Here is a 25986-nt window from a genome sequence, read left to right as displayed (position 1 = left end):
GGACTGTGCACTTTGATTTGGCTCTGTGAAGGTCACGGCCATATGAAGCACCAGTAGCTCATAAACAACCTAACTGGTTACAGTGCTAGACTACACATAGAGGAGGCAGGAGCAAGGAAAGGAGAAAGAGAAGAAATGTGCAACCGATAAACCCACCATCCTGTAAATACATTACTTGCTGCCTGTGTTAGTGGACTGAGGAATTCAGGCTGAGATAATGTGGATTCCTGCTGCTGTGACTGGCACTTTTTAACCACAAAGTGATGATTTAATAAACTGCAACAGCAGGCTTTCTAAAGCAGCTAAAATCAGTGGAAAGAAAAAAAGGACATATTCACAGGAAAGGGTAATGAATCATTCTCTTGCTTGGTCAACTGCAGTTTCAAGAAATGTGAGGTTTTTTCTTTTCCTCTGTATGTGGCATGCCTGTGTGTATTAAATGAGAGCATGATTCCTAAAACCTGTATCTTCCATGCTGGAGGAAACAATATAAATAATGACAGTTTTAGTGCGAAAGCCCTTTTGGTTTCCTTATAAGTATTTACCATTATTATATTTTAGACTCAATTATATTAACCAGCTTACCATGTATATTAACAAACCAATCAATGAAATTAACTATCTTTTTGAATAAAGGGCATTACTCTGAAGAAAAGCTCAACACAAGACAATTATGAGTAAAAATATCTAATGTGGCCAACTGAAAATGAATGAGCGTGAATATTTTGCTTGATGAGAGAATCAACATGTTATCCCTTGACAAAGATGGGAAAATATGAAGTCTGCAAAAAGGTTTACCCCTGCAAAAGCCTACAAAGAGACAGATTTTTTGGCAAAGTAATACATGTAGACTACATACACTTTTCACCTCCAGTACCCTATTCCTTGATTCTAACCCTGTACCCTTAGGTCCAGTCAGAGAGGAAGCTGGTCTCCCGCCCTTTCGGAGGCCACTTTCCAAGCTTAACCTGGGCTCTCAAACCACCCTCCCTCTCATCTCTTCTGGGACCTTGTACTTTCTATTATTTCTGTTATCTTATAATTTTCTCCATTAGTCCATATTTTCATTTATCCACAAGGTTCTTCCCCTCCACCTATAAAACAGCTCAAATGCCCTGATATCTTTAAAAAAAAGTATCATTCCCTTGACGTGGCTTCTTTCCCACACCATCCCTCTCCTGCTGTGGTTTCTTTAATCACAAATCTGTCTGTCTCTCAATTATATCTTCTTTATCCACTGTGGTCGGGCTCCCACTTCACTGACCTTCTGCAACTGTGGATCCATGGTTCTTTATCCATAGCTCTAGAGTCCACAACGTTTGGAAACTGAAAGTTTTTTTTTTAACTCATTTGGCAACAAAACCTGACTAAAACTGGCCTATTTACATATATGTAATTTACCTGTGTTTCAGGGGAAATAACCTACAGAAGCCAGTAAGCAAGGTCTTGGACTCATTAGGAAGCAAACCTGAGCCTGGACACAAACCACTGTTTGAACACAACAGGTTGTTTAAACACTTGTTGGACACACAGTGACACTTGCCTTATTGATTATTCTTATAGGCATCACACCCCTGGAGCAACAGGGGAACGCTGATGAATACAGATCATAGTGGAACTAATACCAGATTTAGAGACAGAATTACACCGAACATTTGGAACTGGGGAGTCAATCGAATAAGCCCAATGGAGGCTCCAGGACAAGTGTGTGTGCTGTTGTTTCACTGCTCACAGTGAATTCTGGTTAGAATTCTTTTTTTTTTTTTTTAAAGAAAGAGAAGGAGAGAAACATCAATGTGTGGTTGCCTTTTGCACACCCGCTACTGGAGACTTGGCAGGCAACCCAGGCACGTGCCCTGCCTGGGAATTGAACTAGTGACCCTTTGGTTTGCAGGCCCATGCTCAGTCCACTGAGCCACACCAGCCTAGACTACAGGTTAGAATTTCTGTGAAAACTAAGGTGTTGATGGAATTATGGCAAATACGAGACATTTAAAAAGAATAGAAATGTTTCACTATTAGATACGGTAGTTTAATGAGATTAAGTAACATCAAGACAAATGGTATTTCTTTCTCTGATGAAAAAAAGGTAAATAAAATCACTCAAATCTACTGTTGTTTTCTGTAATTCAATCTCTGTTACAATTTTTCACAATTGAAAATAGGAGGTTGATCTTTTGTAAGTCGGAAGATCAGCATTTATAATATTGGCTGTTGGTTTAGTGATCCAAATTTAAATTCTAGGCTTCAGGGTGGAGTTGCCTGTCCCTAGCCTACCACCACCTGCGACAACCTGGCCATTCCACAGCAGTACAACACCTCCTCCCCGCTCCTTCCCAATCTGGAAAACGCTACAGAGAGTGAATTCAGACTTGCTTTCAAAGTGCCATCATTTCACCCTGGCTAGGTGGCTCAGCTGGCTGGAATATTGTTCTGCACCCCAAAAAGGTTGTGGGTTTGATCCCCAGTTGGGGCCCATACATACTGTGTTTTGCCGTGTACAATGTACACCCATATTTTGGGTCTAAACTTTCAGGAAAAAAATCTTTCATTTTAATTTTTTAATTCAATTTTTATTTATATTTAGAAATAAAACCAGTTATTATATTCCAGAGTATCACTTTGCATATGGATATTGATACTGCTTTCTGGAGTTACACTTTTAACCCATTAGCATAAATAAAAGAATTAAAAACATCTAGACAGACACAGACTTAGTACTACCTAAGTATAATATGCATATTTTTTGGGTAAAAAAGTACGCATTATACACGGAAAGATACAGTATGTTGCAGGTTGATCCTTGGTTGGGGCACATACAGGAGGCAACTGATCAATGTTTCTCTCTCAGATGGATATTTCTCTCTCTCTCTCTCTTTTCCTCTCTCTCTAAAATCTATAAAAACTTACCCTTGGGTTAGGATTTTAGAAAATGTCATCATTTTAAGCTACCAGTTAGAAATACTTTTGGTTCTGGGAATGTTTTATATGCTTCTAACAGTACTAGGAATTTATAATAACTGGACCTTTAAAAAGAAAGAGGAAAAAAAACCTGATAGTATTTTTCAGAAACTCCAGTTACAAACATGCTTGGTTTTGCTTATAGAACTGTTTAGCTAATGGTGTCTTAACGTCACTTGAAGACCTACAGCATTGGTGGCAAGACCCAGAAAAGATCTGGTCCTTGTAGCCCCCACCACCACTCCCACATACATGGGATTATTCCTGCCCCATAAGTGGACAAAAGGCCTTCTCAGATGATAAACAAGATTATCTATTATCTATCTATCTATCTATCTATCTATCTATCTATCATCTATATTTGTAGCTAAAGAAATCATTTTTTTGTGAAGTAAATTTCTTACTTCTTAATCCAAGCTGTTGTTCCATGAACTGGTAAAATAAAGTTTGACAGGAAAAAACAAACAAACCCTCAATGTTGGATAATGTAAAATTTCTAAGCCTAAGAAAATAGTTAAACATCATTTCCTCTGTTTGTAAAAACACCATTTTATAATTTTTGTGGAAAAATCCTGAATTCTTTATCTTATTTTGGTGAAACATTGGAGCACAGCAGAGTTAGCACTGGTAGGTCACTTTTTATAAGTCAGAAGATAGGGGAATTTTAGTTCTAAAAGAAACATTCTGTTCTTGGCATAAGTCTCTGCCTTTCTGTTGTATCAGTTGCTCATCCAGCGAGCACTGAGATAACTCTATGACACCTTCGATATGATCATGCCCTGTATGATACAACACGGTATCTGAATGTCAGTGAAACATGGACCTCACATCCATCAGCTCTCCTGTTTCATTGCAGCAGAGTGTGACAGGAGAATGCATTTGACTAAAAAATGAAACAAAACATTTACCAGGTGGAGTATATGACACTTCTGGCTTTGGTGACATTTTTGGCTTTGAAGTAACACGCTGGAGCACCTTAGCCGCTGAAAGAGAGAACTCAGGTCATGAGTCATTTGGTGTCTGCATACAGGCAAAAGATGTGACAAAGTGTAAGCTTAGTGACTGATAATATAAAAGGTGTAAACTGGAAGGTACATAGAGAAATAAACTTTAAGCTCTAAAAATAGATCAGTTAGATTTCCAGATGCTTTTAGAAAAATGAAATCTGAGAAACATGGTATTTGACTAAGCATAAGGGTAGGATGGAGAATCTTCATTTCAGAAGAGATTACCAATTAAATTAACACAAAAATGCTTTTCTTGTCTGGACGTTTGCTTGACTTCTCCTTAAATCACTCCCCACACCCCCCAAGTCTCTCTCTGACGATGAGTTCAGTGAGTCAGAGTAGAAGCCCATGAAGCATGGATGTGATGAGTTCAGTGAGTCAGAGTAGAAGCCCATGAAGCATGGATGTGAGAAGCTCCGAGTCAGATCAGGCAGCAGCAGGAAGGGAGGTGAGCGTGGAATGGAATGCAGTGGGTGGGCTGGCATTTACTCTCCCTGCAGTTCTCAGGCCCCAGATAAACCTTTAAATGAACATGTTTGCAAACTAAAATGTGTTTCTGCAACTGTTCCTTTAGAGTAACAGGTGCTAATGGAATACATACTGGGAAAAAAAAAGATCTACTTTATTTAGATCTCGTTTAACAATTTCAAAAATGCTTTCATCTCATCAAAATGCTGAGAGGAAGGAATCATCGGCTTCACTTTAAAGGTCTGGGCTGGTGACTGTCCACCTGAGGTCACACAGTTACTAAGAACCAGAGACAAGACTTGAGCTGAAGCTGAGGTCCTGATGTTATCACTAGGTCCAAACATGTGGGTGCTCTATCTCCAAGCAGGTCACATTTTAACTTGTTTTTCATGTTTTAGGAGGAAATAATTAAACCTGTCTTATCTCAAAGGGTAGTTGTCACAATTAAATGTGAAATGTCAAAATGGTGTGAAAACTATAAAATTTTTTTCATTTCTAGAAAATTGTGACAAAGTTGACATTGAGGGATCTGAGAATATTATAATTTTCACTTTGTTCCTACAAAAACTAGGAGAACCTATAAATGGATGATTATAAGATTTCTAGGTATAAAGTTAATTTTGGGATTGTTAAGTGTTACCTGTGACCACAGAAATCTAAAAATCACAACTTTATTTAATGACAAACTATTCTTGATGATTTGTTCCACATTTTTTATCCCACATTGCCTTCAGTGGCAAATCTAGAGGTAAATTTTGCCATCTAACTCATACACATAGTTTAAGAAGAAAGGTGGCATGCCCGGTCATAAAATCTCACCCTGGAAAAAGTGACAGGTGAACGCCCTGTGCTACAGTTTGAGGCACAGATGCTGTTTGCAGGTGAGAGCCATCTAGTCCAATAATATGATTTGTATCTGGTATCACTCATGTGAACAGAACATCCTCCCATCCCAAAAGCCTTTTCAAGTTCCTAAAGAGCTAGCCAAGGGTTAGAGGGGAAGTACTAGGATTTGAATATCTGCCTCTGAAATATTTAGTACTATATATCTCTACATACACAAGCATTCTTGAAAGACTATAAAAACCCAGGATATTAGTGGGATCTATTAGGTAAGATTATGCTCTCTTGGGTAAGAGAGATCCTAAGGCCACTTTTAAGAGGGATAATTAGAGTATATTTTGTTCTTCATGATCAATTTTCCAAATTGTTGCCTTGCATTAAGTAGCACCGACAAAGCCAGAAGTATTTGGGTTGCAGCTATTTTCCACAGGAGATGCCGATGGGCTGTGAGTTAGTTGCCTGAGTTGAGCTACCAGGAGGCTCTCTTGCTCCTTTGGCAGCCAGCCAAGGGTTTCAGATTTGGAGTGAAATGCATTGAGCACACTAATCTGTCCATTCTGAAGCTGCATATCTTGTGGAGAAAGGTTGGCTAAAGGTCTAAATGAAACAAATTTGAAACTTTAAATATAGCATAATAATGGAAATTTAGAGTAAGCTGCTGATTTATTCTGTATTTTTATATGGAAAGAGTACAATTCAAAAAGAAAATTATGAATGTCTTCCTTGTTATTTTATATCTCTTTTACTTTTTAAAATTTTACTAACCAGGAATTTATATTTCCAATGTCTTAACTCCAAGCACTTATTTTTCATCTCTACTCTTATTTTTCCAACATTCATTAGCTTTATGCTTTATTTATTTCCATTTCTCCTTTTCTGCTACTTTTGTCCTATGCTTTACATCCAAATAAAAAGTTGAGACCATCTTCATGTGATTTTGATCTGTTGATTTAATTTTTAAAGTTCGAGTTTAGTTTTCTATCCACAAATTTAATATAATTGCTTTGGTTTTATTATTCCTATTCTATTCATTAATCATTATATTATTTTTCCCAGTATTGTTTATATATTGTTTCACATGTATTTATTGTTATTATTTTAAATGCCTCTATCAGGGGAGTACCCCTATCTACTTACATATCATACCCATATTATTTTCATAACAAGGTTTTAGTAATTAAATAATACACATTTTAAAGTACATTAAAGCACATTTAAAATAATTAGATATGGAACATATAACTGTCTTTTAAGGAATTTCCCTTTAAGCAAACAAAAAAAAATAACAGGCAAAATTTCTCTCAGAATCAGTCATTAAAGATCATGCCCAAATATATAGGTTTTTCTTTCAAAAGGGATACTGAGATATGTTTTATAAATTTGTAGTGGGAATCCAGAACCACTACTTGCTAACATTTTTCTTTCCCCAGACCATTAGTGATAGCAAAGGTTCCTTTCCTAATAAATGGTAGGTGTACCTCATATACTTTTTGGAAGTAGACCATGTATAAATGATAAATTTAAATTTAGGTGATTGGTCTAGACTGTCACTTCCTTGACTGCAAAGGATTCAGTTTTGTTTCACATTCCTAAAGTCCAGTGTATTGCCTGGCACCTAGTCAGAATGCAATAAATATTTGTTGAATGACTGATTGAATGAATTAGTTAAACAATCACTTAAGCATCAAGGGTGATACACTTTGAAACGGGGAGAGAAGAGAGACAGGAGGTCAGCTAATTGATGACAATAGACTAAGTGTGACTGGGTAGATGCTGGGAGTAACCACCAGAGCTGGGATGTCCCATACTTAGTAACAAATGAACTGCAGAGGCTGGATGAGGAAGACAGGTAAAAACCAGATGTAAAATGCTGAGAACCTGCCACAGATGTAAATTGAAAGGGGAAAAAACAATAGGCTTTCTTTGAGGCATGTCAAGTTTATGATAGCCCAGAATGGAGATTGGCTAAGGCAGCTGGAGAAATCAGACAAGAATTTGGTTAAGAAGTCAGGATTGGAGTTAATCGTTCAAATGAGAGCTCCTTCAACAGAATAAAAATAAGTTTATAATGAATCTGGTTTGGGTCCTTTACAGCAAAACAATATACAATTGTTATATTATAGGACAGGGTATATACATACATACATATTATACATAGGGGAGGATATATATGTATGTATAATATTAGATATCTAATATATCATATATATAAGATATATATCTTTTATATCTACATCTTATGTATATGTAAATGTCATAAAGATTCTATATCTATATCTTATGTATATGTAAATGTCATAAAGATTCTATATGTATATCTTATGTATATAAGATATACATATATCTTATATACATATCTATATTAGATATTTTAATATCTAATATCTATAGATAGTTTCTATCTATAGCTTATATACATAAGATATAGCTATAGAATCTTTATGACATTTGTGTTATATAAAATCTACTGAAGGGTATAAAAAAATTAGGTGATTAGTCCATGCAAGAACTAGGGATTCTCAAGGTGGGAGAGGCAAAGAAATTCCATTCTTCTCCATCCTCTTGTTCAAAATAATCTAACAATAGGGAAGCTTTCAGGAATAAGCTATTCTAATAATATACTTTGCAGTTTAAAAGTAAATGTAAATATTTATTAGGCTGCAAAAGAAGAGTTGTTTCATGAAGGTTAAAACCCAACTTGCTATAATTCAACAGAATAACTTCAATAACATCAAACTTGTCAAGCCAGAATATAAAACATGTATTTACCTTGCTGTGTCTGTGGGACTCGTGGACGTGGAGATGTTTTTGGCTTGGGAGGAATGAGTGGTATTTGCTTGGGAGCTAAAAAAAAGGATACAAGGTTTGGATCTCTAGAGCTCTTCAGAGTCACAGTACTTAATAGCCTCTAGGTTCTCAGAGATGTTTGTGTAGTGACTAATGACTTAAATACACAGCAATTAATGCAATTAAAGCTTCTAAACAGCTACAAAGTATGGAAAAATAATTTCTTGTTATAACAGAAAACAAACAAGAAGGCACATTAAACAATATCCAAGATATTCAGCTGGCAAAGGAAACTGTTGAAATTCCAGAAACATCTACTTCAAATACCTTTTAAATGGGTTAAAATAAATGTTCTAATAACAAGTATTCATCCTTAGTATTTAATGCAAGTTCAAACCATTTTATCAGATTATTCCAGTATAAAATTTGATTGCAAACAGGTACAATGGCTTCTAAAAAAAGTTAGCATGTCATATTCCAAATATACCTAGAAAATGAATGTATTTCAATAGCAAGTGCTGATGGAAAAATTAATCTTATTAAACAGAATAATTTTTATTGATCATACTGAAGAAGAGAACTTGGACAGACATTAAAAGGGTATATTACTGAAGAAAGTTATTCCTTTGCTAGGCAATTCCCAAAGTAGTGCTAGGACATTCAGTATAAAAACCAATTAGTTCTTCACCAAGAAAATTAAAAGTATATCCTGCTGGAGAAAAGGAATTATCAAATGAAAAGTTGCAGTTTGTGGAAACACCTCACGTGATTGGATTAAAGTATAATCAGGGGATGAGAGAGGTAAGAAGAAACAAAATGTTCTCCAAGGTCATGGAGTTTCAGCCACCTTAAGAAAAGATTGCTGCAAATGAGTGCTATTAGACATTAGAAGTGATTTCTAAAGAGTCTGCAGAGACTTCCTCTTGATGCTAAATTCAAATATGCAAGGCATGCAGTGGTTTCAGTGGAATCTTCTCACCTGTGAAAGAGATGAACACCAAGGTATTTTGGAGGTTACACTGGTTTAGGAACCTGGAACCTGGAGATTGAGAGCTCCCTTTGCTCGTCACTGGGTGACAGCTGCAGGGTTTCCATCAAAAGTTATAGAAGTTTTCAAGAGCCCTCCAATTCTAAAATTCTCTGATTCCAGAGTTTCTTTCAGTCTCATGATTCCCTGACTCCCAACTTACTACTTGCTGAGGAGGTTCCTACTGACAGGCTAGTTGCTTCCCCCAGGGTGTAGGAGAGACGATTTGCAGGTCAAGGCATATCATAGGCAAGTTCAAGGAAATGATTCAGAAAGAGATAAGAATCGCTAATAGCATTCACAATTAAACATTTTGATAATATTGCTTATTATAGCTATTAAAAACAATGAACTTTGAAGAGTTAGTGATAACTGACACAGATTCAGTTAATGCAGTCAATGCAGAATTTTGGCAATAATTAAACCATAGAGTTTAATAGGCAACATTTAATAGGATATTTCCAAGGACATGGAGTAAAATTAGTATCTCTATTCCCTGTGGAAATAGAGTCATATAAAAAAGTTCAATGGCATTCGAAACACAAGTTTGGACTTATTTATAGTAAACTCCTATTTCAAGAGAGCCTATAGATATCTAGAGGATTTTTCCTCATAAAAGGCAGCATCTTTAGTTATCCATGTTAATGACATGTTTTCCTTCGTTTCTAACTCCGCCATCAAGTTAACCTTTTATGACTTGTCCAAGTAACTGGTTTGAGTTTAGTTTCTCTTATTTTATGTGCAGTGAAATGGTCAAACCACTGCAGGACAGAGTGGAAAGAAGTAAAGGACCTGCATAATGACAAAGTAACTGTGGTCAGTTATGCCTTTTTATAGGGCTTGCACAGTAAGGTAAGTGACACCTGTTTCTGTTAACCTCAAACACAAATTAGGTACCTTAAAATACTTTTTACATGAAGATAGAACTTGTAAAACTAGTCAAGATGATAAAGTATTTAAAATTCCATTTCAATGGAATATAAATGTTCTTCCCCAGAAACATTACCATTTCCTATGTTAAACACTTGCATGGCAGCTGAGAGGTGTTTGCAGTCATACCCTGAAGACCGTTCGTGACACTGCCACCTGACGGCCTGCAACGGCGCGTGGAGGAAGTGGGGCGGCAGAGACTGTGCGCTGAGTGATTAAGGCGGAGCTTCCGACGTCGAGTATTGCCCATGCTTTCTGTCCATTCTTACATTTTGCAAACACTCACCTTCTACATGAAGTACAAAATAATGTATTTACCCGGTCCAGTGTGAGGCTCATTTGGGTTGGGTAGGATCATAGTTTGGGAAGGTAGAATGGATGCTTCTATGGTAACTGAAGGAGAATAACCAAGGTAACCATGGTGCTTCCCACACTTTGAGTACAGATGATAGAAATGATGGTAACAAGTATATTTTTTTAAAAGAAAGAAAACTGCAAGTCTGCAGCAAAATAGCATTCCTCCTTCTTCATAATGCATATATTTTTAAAAATGCTTAGAGATGCCAGGTTACAAAAATACTTTCCAAGTAAGCAATGTCCTTACTTTTTAAACCTTCACTCCACACTAGTACCTCCTCAACAATGCTAGAAAGATATATTCAGTAGGAACCATAAAGGAAAAAAACAAAAAAGTGTTAAAGCATAAACTGATTCAAGAAGCACTGAATTCCATTTAAATAATGGAAAAAACATCAAACATATAAATGAATGTGATGGCACGAGTGTTAATGGGAAGTATGTTGCCAGGGTAGAAAGTACAACATCAAGCTGGCTGAGTATGAAGTGTTAGGGAAAAAGATGCTTTGCATTGGACAGTTCCACTGACTTAGGTAGAGAAAGAGTCCAGGACTAGATACAAAACTGAATGGAAGAAGAGACTTATTGGACAATGGTTATGCACAGGAGAACCTAGGAAGAAAATTAACTGCTGTGACAAAGAATGAGGTTGCAGCATGACTTCACAATGAGAGAGAACCCGAGGTTCTCAGATGATGGTGGCAATGAGGACAAAAGCTGCTGGGGTGTGTCATTACCTAATGTGGTCTCAGGTGGTTCAGACACATTTGTAATAGATTCCACAACTGTATCAAAACAAAGGAAAAAAATTTAACACATTGTAAGATATTAAGCTACAGTCAAGTACTTTTCTTTAATATCAACACAACTTATTCTCCTAAGACTTTGCAGAACAATGAATTTAGAGAAGAAAAAAAGAGAACCAAGAGTGGAAATTCTACCCTATAAAACTAACACTCCAAGTAATATTTATGTTTTAACTTTCATTAACTAGTTGTCAAATATTATGACTTAATATTTAGATACCACAGAGAAACTGAAATTTATTTCTATATTCAGAGAGTCAATTATCATTTTGAGAATCCAAGAATTTGGGAAGCTATCAGCTCTTCAAATCTATTTACTTGCAGAACAAGTACCAAAGCTTGAACTTTCATGTTCCATGGACATAATATACACTAATTAAGAGGTTGCTGAATTACATGAATCAAAGCATGAAAACCTTTACCACCTTCGGTGTTTGGCTCCCCTGGCCTGAGTGGTGCTTTGGCAGTGGGATATACATAGTCTGTTTCTGCCGAGGCTAGGGAGGAAACAGGGAACGCCTGGTTAGTGGTGAGCAGCCCGCAACGCTCTGTAACGGAACACTGTTTACTTGAAAACAAAGGTTAGTTACCTTAAGTAGATGCATTCATGAGAATAACATTTAGGTGACTGATGAAGATGACTACAGTCTAAGATGGCAGACATGAAAGCAGGAAATAAAGGCAGTGTGCTGTGTGGGATCTCACACACACATACATGCACATGCACATGAGAACTGAGGGTCTAAGCAATTTCTGCCTGGAGCAAAGCAGATCTTTCACTTCCTTCCATTTTTAAAAAGCACTCTAGTGAGAAAAAGACATAGTGTGAGTCTTTGGAGAGCATGGGGATGAGTACTACAAATGATATTCACATGAAGAATAACATGTGGGTATTCCATTGAAAGAGTGATCAGAACATAAAAATATTAATATTTCATTCAGACCGAGAGGACACTAAATAAGGAAAGTATGAAACTTGCATGGAAATACAGCAGACACTAGCACATGTGCTGAATATGATATTTGGCTCTCAAGAGTCACTGGATGAGCACAGACAAGGTGTGAGAAGCTATGAAATGTCATGGCGTGAGGGCATTCAAAGAGGATTTCCATCATGAGGTGGGAAAAAGCACATATACTGACTTCCCATTAAGAAACATTTTTACCCACAGCTTCCTCTGATAGCCCAGTGTTAAATGTAACAGATTCCTGGACTTCAGAAACTAGTAAGAAAAAAACAAACAAACAGACAGGCAAACAAACCCTAAACACATGATGATACAATTGATCAAGGATGGGTTACTGTGAGCATTGAATGAATGAAGACAAACCAAGTGTTTAGAAAAGTACCTTGTACCTATACCTGCTCTATGCTGGCCAATAGGATAATATGTTATTAACACTAAAAGAAGCTCTAATAACTGAAATGAACTCACAATTTTCTAAGTATTATAGGTTGCCAATAACAACCATACCTTGTACTGTCAATGTGAGCTCCAAATGCCATTAGCTAACTAAAAGATGCACAAAAGAGATGAAAAAGATTATAATCTTATGCTACAAAAAATTAAGATGCAGTGTTTCAAAATAAATGTTAGGGTGTAGCAACAGCATTGCTAAGAATAATGAAAAAATTTTGTTTTGAACTTGAAAGGCCAACATGCTCAGGCTCATATTGTATAAGGTAAAGTTTTTTCATCTTTACTAAAGGGAGAACCTCCTTCTTCCTTGATGGTCACAACTGAACTAGCGTTCTTTTCGTGTGGCAGAGCACAAACTGAACTGACTACTGAACAGTGCCACAAATTCATAACTGTTAGTGAAAAGCAAGGATAAAGAATAAAATCATTCTTCTAAGTGGTTTTGCTGAATACTTAACCACATACATATTATCTAAAACGAAACAGAGCAAACAGTAGAATGATGTTTTTCTACACTGTTGAGTAGCAATTAATATAAACATGACACATTACTAATTTAACATCAATATGCAATCATGGAAAGAGCATTGTACCATATGTAAAAAGAGTTGTTCAATGTGTATTCTTTTGTGCTTTTATATTTGGAAATACAGCACTTGGAGTTTGTCCCCTGAAGTTCAGTGTACCTGACAGACTAAGCAATCTATTTACCAGGTTGATGTTGTGCCATTTCTAGGCTTGGTGGTGTCACTGGTCTCAAAGTAAGAGTTTGCAGTTCAGTGAGAGCTGAAGAAAGAGGGTCTAAGTTGTCAGTTATGTATGACTTATTTCACAAGTTTAGACAAATGTAGCAATGAGTTGAAATACACAGACCCTCAAAACAGCAGGAAGATGGAGAGTTCCATGCAGAGTACCATTATTTAAAGCAGAAATTGGCAAACTATGGCCCTCCCTCTGCTTAGCCGGTGAGCTAAGAATGTTTTTTCTACATTGTTAAATTATGGGAAAATACTTAAAAGAAGAGTAATATTTCATAATGTAAAAATAGTATGAAATTAAAATAAAATGTTATTGGAACAAAAATATATCCACAAATGAAGGTAATTCAAGCCATATTTACATATCATTTACATATTGGCTTTGGTTGACTTTAGGCTGAAGTGAGTCGTTGTGACAGAGACTGCCTAGCCTGCAAAGCCTAAAAGAATCACTATCTAATTCTCCCTGTAAAAAATTTTGCTGGCCACTGACCTTAAGCATCCTCCTAGAAAAAGTGAGAGTCTATTTGAAAAAATTAGGTTCTCATTGATTATTGCATCTGAATCTGAATTCTCACAAGGGCTTTAAAGAGCTTCCTATAGCTGATTTCCTGACTGTATTGTTAACAAAATACTCAGTATCATCTAGGAGTGTGGTGCTCTACATTCCTGTTTGCTCTCTTGTGTACCCTCAGTAGTAGTCAGGATTTTGCTATATTTTTGCTGTTCCCACCCTTCCATCTACTAATTCAAACCCTAAAGTTATTGAAGTCCAACTATTTTCCGATAGCCCACACAGACCCTTGACTCCTTTAAATATGTTCTCTCTATTTTACCAATTACATAAGCTGCTTCTGTATAAGCAGATTGCCTGACATGTAAGAAAAACTGAAGAACAGGGTTTTCCACGACTGCATTGGCATCTGTTCAAAAGGTAAAGCACAGCCTTACATCAGACCTCCATCTCCCTTCAGCACCCCACCCACCGCACTCAATGGCTAATACAGTGCTGGGAATCCAGGGGGCAAGGAAGTGTTTGTTTGCATGAGCTAAAAAAGCAGCACTTTAACAAAGAAATGAGTAAAATATGATAATAAGAGAATTGAGTAAGATACATCTTTTGTCAGAGACAACCTTTATGCAGGGCACATGAAGAATTCGGCTACACAGAGTGCTCCCCAACCATGAGCCCTCTGGTCAGCCCTGTAGTGAGAGACATGCTATTCACTATTTCTGCCCGTCTCTTAGAAGGCACAGGTGTGAGAAGTTCAAGTTAGCAAGCCGCATCATTTTCTCTCCTGGGACCCAACTGCAATGGCCTGGAAGGACTCTTTAAACCAGAAACTATAGATTTTCTTGGTTTCAACAGAGAAGCTTCAGGAAGCTTTGAGTTTGGGAGAAGGGTGGGATTTTTTTTCCCATTGCTTTGAAATTAAAGAAAAAAATCTTGGGTTACTATAGTGTTTGTAGGTCAAGAAACCACCAACAACGCTGTATACTGACCTATGTTTTCTAAACCATAGTAGATTTTCTTGAGTTTATTTCCTAAGTTTGAAAAGTTTTACTATACTAATATAATTTGTTCCTTATCTTAACTGAGGGTCCTTTAGAGACCAAAATAATACATAAAATTTATTGATTTATTAAAGAAATAAATATTAACATGCATAATTAGATACTCAGAGAGATTTCTACTTAGTAAAGATAAAGAACAATTGCTAAACTTTGGTGGAGAATAAGGAAGCAACTTTTTTTGATAATTTATTACAATGAGGAACGCTTATTCCTTAAAACAGGAAGAGAGTAATGAGAATATGACACAGATCTCATAGAAAGTAAAGTTATGCAGAGAAAGTTCATGATACTTAATTGACAGTGTTCTATAAATCTAAACATCAAACAGGAGAGCAATTTGAGCTTCAGACTCTTCACTGAATCATATAATAAAATGTTAAAGGGGTTTCATACCAGTTACATTTCCTCAACTGGACCTAAGGATATTTGTTACAAACAATAAGTAACACATGAATTAAAGTCCTGACTATTTATATGCTGAACTGTGAAATGGAATGACAACAGCAGTGGAAGAAAGCAAGAGCAACTCTCGCCATGGCAGTGATGGAGTAAATTTTAATGAGCAAGAAAGTACTTAATGAGGTCATAAAAATTATTACTTAGTGTTTCTGGGGCCTCAGAACTATGAATAAAAAGTTCAAAGCCTGTAGAAGGAACTAACCAAAAGCAACAACATGAAAATGAGAAAGTTTAAACACACAGAGTCTTAATTTTTCTTTCAAAACATTAGTTTCAAATGACAAACAATATTTTTAAATTTCTGAATTGAGCCCTGACTGCTCGGCTCAGTCAGCTAGACATTGTACTGCAAACAGATAGGTCACTGGTTCGATGCCCAGTCAGGGCATTGCCTGAGTTGCAGGCTAGGTCCCTCGCTGGGGGCATGTGTGGGGCAACTGATCAATGTTTCTCCCCCTCTCTTTCTCCCTCCCTTCCTCTCTTTCTCAAAATAAATAGATAAAATATAAAAAAAACTTTTGAAATGACAGGAAGTGAATGGCTCCTTTTTGAAGATTTGGTAAACTGTAGCTAGGAATAATTTATTGCAGAAGGTAGTCACAACTTTTGAACTCTGATAAGCATTTTATTATGGTCAACATGAGGTTTTCTGAGGTGTTTGATTTTCTGACTCTAATATGAAAGCTTGCTTTGGAAAATCTGTTTGGGATGGGGCCCATGGGACCATGGTGATGTTTTAGGAGCTGAAGGAAGAAATGTTGGATTACTTAGTGAAGGTGGTTTTGGAAATAAACTCTTGATTTTCTAAAATATGCTATATTTTCTTGATATTTTAGGTATATAATTTTTAAGATTGCAATATTTTCTCCTATTTTGTTAATTTTTTTTATCACTGAAGGCTCTTGAGAGATAAGACACATAAGGTTAAGACAAAGAGTGAAGATCCTTATATATCCCTAACTTCAAAGAAAGGTAAGGGCTATAGACAAACTAGGTTGTGTGGTCTTAGATTCACATCAAGAAATTTAAATAGGCCAAGGAATCCATGGCACTAGATCAATTATTGTATCTGTGGTTAGGTGGTCTAGAAAAGACAGAGACATTGCCCACTGAATTTGAAACTCAGCTTTAAGTGTGACCGCTGTTTAGACAAAAGTGCACGACAAAAACTCAGATAACACAGACATTCTGATCTAGGCTCATGCATAGCTTTTAAAAATAGGTAACTTCTGTTAAGAATCTGCAATACTCTTAAGAAGGAGAAAAATAAAGTTGAAAGAGAGCAGACGATGACAAGACAGTCCTTTGAAGCTGATGGCAATGAGATTATGATGATGATGGAGTGGGTTGACAATGGGCATACAAAATTAATGAGAAACAGATTATCATTACCTAATGTTGTTTCTGGAGCCTTGGTTCTAAGACCAATGGGTTCAAGGACTGTAGGTAGAACTGGCCAAAAAAAAATAAAATAAGCCAAAGAAATTTTAAAAATTCACTTGATGACTAATTTTAGAAGTCAATTTTTAAGCTTCAGAACTGAGAGAAAAGAGACACTTGTTCTTTGCAGATTGACCAAATGGCCAAGTACTCATTAATCTCATAAGATGGATATAGTATTGCACTCAGCTAAAACTGTTGTTAACAATAAGTTCTCCCATATGCCTCTTGTTATTATGGAAGACACTGCTGAAAAGGTTTTTACACATTTGTATCATATATACTTTTCTAACTCTATGAAAGTAAGCATTCATCATTCTTCTTGCCCTCTGTTCAAGTTGAAATAAATGTTATTTTTACCTCGTATTTAAATAATCACAGTGATGAGTTTATATGTTTGAAAACATAAGAATGAATACTCATCAAAATTTGAAAGTGGTCCTTGATTCAATAAAAGTTAAGAAACATTTAAAAACCCTATTAGAAAAGGAAAAAGAGCCAGCCTACTCTATCATATATACCTATCATTTAAACTTTCAAGTCTTAGCACATTTAAAATTTTGACAATTAACTAAAAACATTATTTATTGAAATAATACATCCACCAGTATAACCACACAGATCCTCATACAATAAGATAAAAAGTAATATGAGCAAAGAAATATGGTATTTCTACAATTGATGAGACATAAGCAGTGTAAGTAAAGGATGGATGGAAATTCATGCTTGAAATGAAGCTTAAACTAATCAGTGCTGTTTAAACAAATGCATATGATCACATGACACATTGTTGAAAAGTTACATGACAGGTTGATATCCTGAAATTAGTTTATGCACATCTCTTAAATTCAACAGATAACTTGACATAGAGCTTGGCATAATTTCAAGATAAAGACTGTAATGGATTAACAACAGAGGATGCTGAGATGGTTTAAGATGCAGGAGAACCTGTAGCTACAATAGTATGACAATGAGTAGGAAATACACTATTTGAGGACACATATTCTCATTACCTATGATTTCTGGAACTTCAGTTCTAGGAGTACCAGGCTCAAGATCTGTAATAGGAACTAATGAAAAGCAATGAAATAAACACTTTTGAAAGTCAGCAAATTAAATCTTACAAGTATAATATTGCTTCACTAGGTGTACAGTAGTTTTTAAATTTTTTTCTGAAATTAAACACTTGTTATTTTAAAGATTATTTAAAAGCCAGGTAAATGTTCTTTTATAAAACAGTCGGTAATAGCCTAGATAGATCTGATAAGTACCTCAATAAAGTCAACACAATACTGCTAAGTACCTAATTCCAACTATTATTAAAGACGGTCATTGGAAACTTGTTTAAATGTTTTACTAAACTTGTACTTAGGTAACTGGCCTGGCAATTGTTGGTTTATCTGTGAAAGCTTTTAGAAAACAGCATGTCTAAATAATTACAGGCATAAGAGATAATGTTTGTGTGTGAAAGAAGGCACAGCAAAGTGAACCATGTTCATCTTGAGAACTCCTATTTGGAAGGAGTCTGAAATCTCAGTTAATGCAAGGCACTCAGCAAATCAGAATAAGGAACATTCACTCAGCATGTGCTGCCTGGTAAAGCACCTCTCTGATCACAAAAATGTGGCATCCTGTAAAGGTGGGAGAGACCACTGATGCTTCTAGGGTCAGATCCAAATGTCTGAGTTATACATTCAAGGATTTCTCTTGAACTGTTCTTAGGGATTCTTCCAAACATAGCACTATTATAACTTCTTAGAAGCAGGACGTCTTTTTCCAGAAGTCTGTGCCCTCTGGTTGGCCTCTATAGCCCTTTCTTTCTGACTCTGTTCATTTTCAAGATTTTAAGACCCAACTTCTTTCCAACTCCTTATTCCTGTCCTTCACAAACTTGTCTCTCTCTAAGCTCATAGATGGTTATGGCCCCTGCAAACATCAAGCCAGATTTCTGCCACCTTGGTTCAATCTTTGAAAGTTTCATATCGGGCAGGTTTTGACTTTGACTGTACTGTAGACTGGGAAGTGAAAACGAGCTGTCTGCTTCTGCAATGCCCTCACAGTGTCTGTAGGGGGATGGAAGGCACTCACTGTTTGTTTCTGGAATTAAAAATGCTTTGTTCTATTTAAGATATTTTGTCCTTAATAAAAGAACATACTGAAATAAGAAAAAGTAAATAAAATGCCTATTAAAAGAGAAGATCTTTATGCAGAAAGTACAAGGAATTCAGGTGCCACACAGGTTTGCCCCAACCATGAATTTCTTTGCTAGCTCAACAGTGGGAGCAGCAGCAGTAAGTGGTGTCTTTACCCACAGAGGGCTCACAGGGGCTCTCGCTCTCACCTGGGACTCTAATCCCAGGCTCCCCAAAGCTGCTAGGACTCAGCCCCTTAACCAGAAACCCACATTTACCCAGTTTGGTTTGAGGAGCCTCAGTAGTTGTTGTGGTTTTAGGTTTGGGACGTGGACGACGGGTCCGTTTTGATGGTTTAGGAGCTGAAGAAAGAAAACCTTCAGTTACTACAGAGTCTGCAGTTCAGAAGCTACGCAGAGCATGATCCATGGCTCCAGATTTCCTAAAACTTGTTAGATTTCCTTACAGCTTAGGAAATATGTCTTTTAAACTTTTTAATCTGAAACTTTCACCCCCTAATATATATTGTTTTTTACAATAGAAAATTCATTGGAAATGAATCATATATAAAATTAAGTTACTAGTTCAAGAAGTGAAAAATTATTTCTAGGTCTCTTGTGCTGAATAAGAAGCAGAAGAATCACTGGTAAAATAGGGGGGGTGGTGACACCCACATACAAATTTTGAGAGTTAACTAAATAAGCCCACGTGATTAACTCAAATGTCAATCAAAGAACAACTATTACATAGTTAAAAGAAAGTAGACTTTTAGAAACATAAAGAAATTCCTGGACACAATAATAGTTGTTAGAATCAAGAGAATTACTTTTTAAACCCAGATTTAACAAAACATTTGTTAAAAAGCACACAAAATGATAAGATTTCAGATGGTTAAATGCATAACAGATAAAGGATAACTTGTTTTAAGAATTAGATCATCAGTACTTTTATGATGAAGAATATAATGGAGTGACAACAAAGGATATGATGTAGCCTTAAGAAGCAAAGGAGCCTGCAGCTATGATGTGGATGGAATGGGTCTGACGATGAGAAAGGAAGCACTGAGGATCATGACATGCTATTACCTTGTGTTGTTACCCAAGGCTCAGTCCTGAATGTAACCGGTTCAAAGTCTGCAGTAGAAACTGACCAAAAGTATTAACAATAAACTGAACAGTTTTGAATGAAAGAAAACACAAATATTTACTCCAAAATGATTCTTAGTAGCATGACATAGCTTTTGGAACTATATAGCAACTTTTAAAAATGATTAAACTAGACAAGAATACAGTTTATTTTCTAAAATGTAGCCATACCTAAGTCTGGAACTTATTGCCTTATTTCTCTTCTTCAATTAACTAATTCTAAAGTGGGATGTGTGGATTTGCTGAGAACTTATCTTTGGAAAGACTCTGAGGCCTCAGCATGCTGAACTGAATAGGGTATTCGTCTATTCTAAGCTACGAAAGAGCATGTCTTCATGTGCAAAGAAGAGCTTGCTGTACACTGGATCAAATTTCAACTCCTCTATCAGTTGCTTAAGGATCACCACCATGAAAATTCATGGACCAATCTAGACCCAGAAAAGCTTTGACTTTCACCTTGAAGTCAGGCATCCTTTATACTAGTACTGTGGTTAGGCTTTTTCTTCTGGTTAGTCCCTACTTTTATTTACTTTTTCTGCTTTTATTCCTTATCATCTTTCTACTCATCCATGTACAATGGTGATTTCAAGGCTCCAGTCTTTCTTAATCTATCTTTCTCTACTCCAAATGTTATTCTTGAGACCCTGCTGGGTTAGGCTACTGGGACTCTAAACCAGGGACATATGTTTACCTGGTTTGGACTCGGGTGTTTCAGGAGGTGGTGTGGTTTTTGGTCTGGGACATGGGCGACCTGTGCGTTGTGACGGTTTGGAAGCTGAAGGAAGAAAACCTTGGGTTACTACATAATTACATTGTCTGTGCTTCTGGAAGCTATTGGAGGCCAGAACATAACTCTACAGATTTTCTACTCTAAATATTTGCCTTTTTCATTTGAAATTCTTCTCATATATACTCCTTTTATATCTTCTTTTATCATAGAAGATTCTTTAAAAACAAAAATACTTTTTAATTAAATAAATACAAATTATTAATTATAATCAGTCCCACAGGACATCTGGATTAGGCAACAAAAAGCTTAAGAACTGTTGCTAAATGTTAATGGATAGTGAAGGTTATACTATATCTGGGATTTACTGCTTAATCTTTCAATTTTGCAGGTATTTTCTACATGACTATTAAAATAAGAACAACTAGCCTTGGCTGGCGTAGCTCAGTGGATTGAGCGCGGGCTGGGAACCAAAGTGTCCCAGGTTCGATTCCCAGCCAGGGTACATTCCTGGGTTGCAGGCCATAACCCCCAGCAACTGCACATTGATGTTTCTCTCTCTCTCTCTCTATCTCCCTCCCTTCCCTCTCTAAAAATAAATAAATAAAATTAAAAAAAAATAAGAACAACTAAATAGTATACAAATAGAAAAAAAGTAGAAATGTAGATAGGCAGTAATGAATCCTTTTGGCCCTATGATGGCTGTTAATGGCTTTATCTTACAAGGTAAGGGGTAGAGATCCGTTTTAAAACCAGTTTTGTTACAAATGCTGCTTAAACAAAACACAGAATGTTGTGACAGAACTTTAAGTAGGCTGCATGGCAAATAAATGTAATGAACCTCTAATAAATAAACCACTAATGTGGTTCATGTATGACTGGTTCTATTGAAAACAAAAGGTAATTTGTTTTACTAGTTTCTGTAATTTTAAGAATAGTGTAAATGGATGACCACAAAGGATGACACAATGACACTGTTACGAAGTGAGATGAAACTCTGGATTTTACAATAATCAGAATAAGACTTGTTGAAAACACAGGGTACCATTACCTAATGTTGTTCCTGGGGCCTGCGGTCTAAGAGTGACAGGTTCAAGGACAGTAGCAGGAACTGACCAAAAAATACAGTAACCCAGAGAGATTTTAAAATACATGAAGAATTAGAACATTCACATCCCAACAATCTTACTTGTATACAATCCTTCTATAGAAACAAAGAAACAAAAATAACTGAGAAAAAGAGTAGGTGTTTGTTCTTTGAAGATTTAGCCAAATTACATTCAGTTTTAGGATTAGCTTTTAAACTATTTTAGTATCTTAAAGAAGTCAGCATTAAATTCTCCTAGGTTTTAACTCATGGATTCTAACTGGTATGAAAAACTCTTAAGTTTATTTTCTAATCTACACATAGAAAAGAAACTGCCTACTTAAAAAATCTGATCAATCTGTACCTCTATGGCAGCTGAACATGAATACTTACTATGTTTAAGTCAACATGGATAAATAGACTTTATAAATTTGAAATGGATACAAAAAGTAATCATTGAAGTGGACTATGTTGATCTTGCCAAGAAATAAACCATGGCACATAAGAGAGCAGAATAAAGATAATCACTTTATCTGCAGAGCATATATCTGGTCTAAGCCCAGAAAAGGTGGAGAGAGAGTTGATGTCTCTGAATCAAATCTAAGCTCGAGTCAGGTTCTCAAAATCCTCTTTCAGCTCTGCAGATGGACCCTTCCAAATGGGGCAGCATCCACAGCCATGTTTTGATAATCTAGAAGCAGGACAGTCTGTTCCAGACTGGACTGCCTTTACCCAGCCCCGACCCCATCCACATGTCCAGTCCTTCTGTTGGTTCACTTTTCCCTCCATTCATTCATATCCTGTAGTGGGTCCAGGTCCAAGGTCCAAGTCCAACATATACCTTGATCTTTTCCTTCGTAAGATCAATATTTAAAACTTGTATTATCATGCAAACATGTACTCAACTTTACTGTTTTAGAAATAAAATAGTTTTCCTACAACTGACATATCACCCATGGCTGCCAATACTGACCCAGGAATATTTATTTACTTGCACTGAATATTGGCTATACTAAAAGAGTTTTAAGATTTGAATGAAATTTGATAGCAAGAAATAGGCTACATGCATATCAAAGAAGATTCTCACATAGAAATAACAAGGTATTCTGGCACCCACTGTATCTCACAAAGTCATATCCTCCTTGACACCTGGAAAGAGGTGACCTTACTGACAAAGCCTCGTGATCTCATGCTTAGAGAACATAAAAGCTTGGCACCGCTTTGGGTCCTCATTAGGCTACTAGGGCTCATTCTTTACCCAAGGAATCTTTACCCAGTTTGGTCTGAGGTACTTGAGGGCTCGGTGTGGTTTTAGGTCTGGGACGTGGACGACGGGGCCTTTTTGGTGCTTTGGTAGCTGAAGAAAGAAAAGTCTTGTGTTACTCTGGGTCTTATGGCTCTTGACACTAAGGGGAGGTTTTTCCAAAACTGTTAGATTTCCTAAAGTTCCAGGAAATTGTCTGTAGTTTTAAAAGTTTGCTCATTTCATGCTAATGTGTTTTCTTTTATCATTGAGGATATGTTGGGGCAAACTCATAAGTACAGTGAAATCACTCATTCAAGTCATGAGGATTAGCGTTTATAATCCGATACTCAGAGCATTTTCTCAGTGGGGACTGAATGATGGAGAAGAAGAGCTCGACTCTGGTGCAAGGGAAGAGGAAGTTATGATCATACTAAGGAAGAGGTCTGTAATTTAAATTTTCAGATTTGGGTAATTCTTTATTTGTTAAATTAATAATAAAACATTACTTAAAGTACTAAGAAACAACATAACATGTAAATAGTTTTTTAAAAAAACTCTAGAAACTTAGATGTGCAAAGGAACATAAGAGTGGCTGTTACTGAAAATCAGCTTAGATAAGAAACAGATCCCAATTTGTTTTAAACTTAGCTTTAACACAAAACACTATTCAAGGAAGCACAAGATGGCATGACAATTTCAAATGCAGTACAAAACAGGTAAATGTTGTCGACTAAGCTCATGCTTGCTCTTCTAAAAACAATAAGAAACTTGTTTTTAAGAGGCTTCTGTGCTCTTGAGATGAAGGAAGTGATTGAATGGCAATGGAGGATGATGGTGGCTGTCGCATAAAGAAGAAAAAGCCGTGTTAAGGGAATGGAGACTGAATGGACTATATAACGAGAAGTAAAAACCTTGCTGAAAGGCAGAGAGGGGGTCATTACCTAATGTTGTCCCAGAGGTCTCAGTTGTAAAAGTAACAGGTTCAATATCTGTAACAGGAACTGAAGGAATAAGAGTTTTTAAAAATGAATTTTGCCAGTGTACTACCACTTCTAGAGTAATTTAAAAAAAAAATCTGGGTGAAGGAGGGGTTATGGACTTAATTGTGTCTCCCTAAATTCACATGAAACCTTAACTCCCAATGTGACTGTATTTGGAGATGGGGCCTTTGATAAGATAGTTAAGGCTAAATGAGGTGTCAAAGGTATGGCCCTAACCAATAGGACTGATGTCCTTATAAGAAGTGAGAGAGAGATGAGGGAACTTTGTGCACAGAGAACAGACCATGTGAGGACATAGCAAGATGGCAGCCATCTCCAAGCCAAGGAGGAGGCCTTGGTAGAAATTAAACCTGTTGACACCTTGGTCTTAGACTTCTAGCCCTCAGAGTTGTAAGAAATAGATTTCTGTTGTGTAAGCCACCCAGTCTGTAGTATTTTGCCCTGACTGCTCTAGCAAACTAACACAAAAGGAAATCAATTGGTTTGTCTAGATTTGGCTAAACTAGTTTTGAACTTCTTTATCTCACAAGACTGTCATTACTTTTGGTCACTGTTTAGTGCCCATCCACTCTCAGAACAGGAAAACTTGATTCAGTGTGTGAAAAGGAGATATCTCATGCCCATGAGAATATCAGCCTCCTTCAACTTCCCATGGTGTCATCCAATGCAGAATCATCAAATAAAATACTTTAACTGACAGAAGAAGCAGGTTCTCTTCCCCCTCTGGTTGTCTCTACACCTTTCCTGCTTTTTCACCTTTGTTCACTCTCACCTCTCTGTTTGTGTACATTCTGTTATCACATCAAGGCCCAAACTCTGCCCCTACCTTACTGAAGCCCAAATAGATTTTTTACTTTTTTAAGACCTCAAATGATGCATCTAACACTTAATGTTTATGCACTCAAGAAAAATCTTGAATTTGCAAAAACACCCTGCCTTATTTTCATTCTCTATGCTTTTCACACAGGAACAGACTTTGTGTTCAATTAGCCTACAGACTGAGAAGTAAAACACATCTCCTGGTACTCAGAGTTAGAGGGCTGATTATGTCTTCTCCAAATATAAACTCCCTGCCAACCCTGAGGGGGGAAGGATTTTTCATGACTCCCTCACTGGGGGTTATGTGGATTTACATCCTCAATCAGTAACTGGCTCCTAGGCTCTTCTAATCATGGACTCTGCCTTTAGCTGGTGCAGTTTCAGGTGCATCTGGACATGGAGTGGTTTTAAGTTTGTGTGTTAATGATGTGCCCCTTTGGATGTTTTTGGAGGTGGAAAAAGATAACTTTTGGTTACTTTAAACTGTATGTTTCTGTGAATTTATAGGGTTTAAAAATCTTTAAGTTTTCCAAAGCTTTGAGAGATTTTATTGAGTTTTAGGAAACGGATCTTTCTAGTATGAAAAATCTGTCCCCACTATGCTACTGTATCTTATTTGTTATTGAAGATATGGGGGGTATTGATATAAAAATAAAATTATTAATTCAGAGAGTCAGATATGTATTTTTTACACTATCCTAGAGATACCTGACTGCATTTAAAAAGTTAGGAATCATTTCGCAACTAAGGTGGAGAGTCAGTTTAACCCTAAGGATGGGGCTTTCTATTTAAACTTACCAGCCTTGATCACATTATCTGTTAGGCAAATCACTAAAAACATATTACCCAAATGTCACCAAAACAACCAAAAAAACAGGAAGATGAAAAAGTAGATGTACAAAGAACATATAATGAAACTCTCCAATTACAGAATGGTTAACATAGATCAAGACCAGGCACTCCTATAGTTATATGTAATTTACCTTAACA

At 36.5% G+C, this 25986-nt stretch overlaps 1 protein-coding gene across 8 annotated transcripts in view; it reads right to left on the bottom strand.

The window, feature by feature from the left end:
• Positions 1-25986, bottom strand: part of LOC123826727 (ABI family member 3 binding protein) — a 243861-nt gene that overhangs the window by 63560 nt on the left and 154315 nt on the right. The window contains exons 32-43 of one of the 8 annotated variants that reach the window (XM_045850740.1): positions 24118-24177; positions 23189-23287; positions 21895-21954; positions 20808-20891; positions 20057-20116; positions 19250-19333; positions 17853-17909; positions 16792-16851; positions 11609-11683; positions 11118-11165; positions 8049-8123; positions 3870-3944 (exon numbers count right to left, since the gene is read on the bottom strand). In XM_045850740.1, coding sequence (XP_045706696.1) covers positions 3870-3944; positions 8049-8123; positions 11118-11165; positions 11609-11683; positions 16792-16851; positions 17853-17909; positions 19250-19333; positions 20057-20116; positions 20808-20891; positions 21895-21954; positions 23189-23287; positions 24118-24177 — 837 coding nt within the window. The remainder of the gene's footprint in view (positions 1-3869; positions 3945-8048; positions 8124-11117; positions 11166-11608; positions 11684-16791; positions 16852-17852; positions 17910-19249; positions 19334-20056; positions 20117-20807; positions 20892-21894; positions 21955-23188; positions 23288-24117; positions 24178-25986) is intronic. The other 7 variants (XM_045850741.1, XM_045850747.1, XM_045850742.1 and 4 more) reach the window with 7 other exon arrangements.

Source organism: Phyllostomus hastatus, unplaced genomic scaffold (genome assembly GCF_019186645.2).
Source record: "Phyllostomus hastatus isolate PE091 unplaced genomic scaffold, TTU_PhHast_1.1 phas_contig_86, whole genome shotgun sequence".
Taxonomy (NCBI): domain Eukaryota; kingdom Metazoa; phylum Chordata; class Mammalia; order Chiroptera; family Phyllostomidae; genus Phyllostomus; species Phyllostomus hastatus.
The sequence above is the reverse complement of the archived record's forward strand: the minus strand, read 5'-3'. Positions and strand labels throughout refer to the sequence as shown.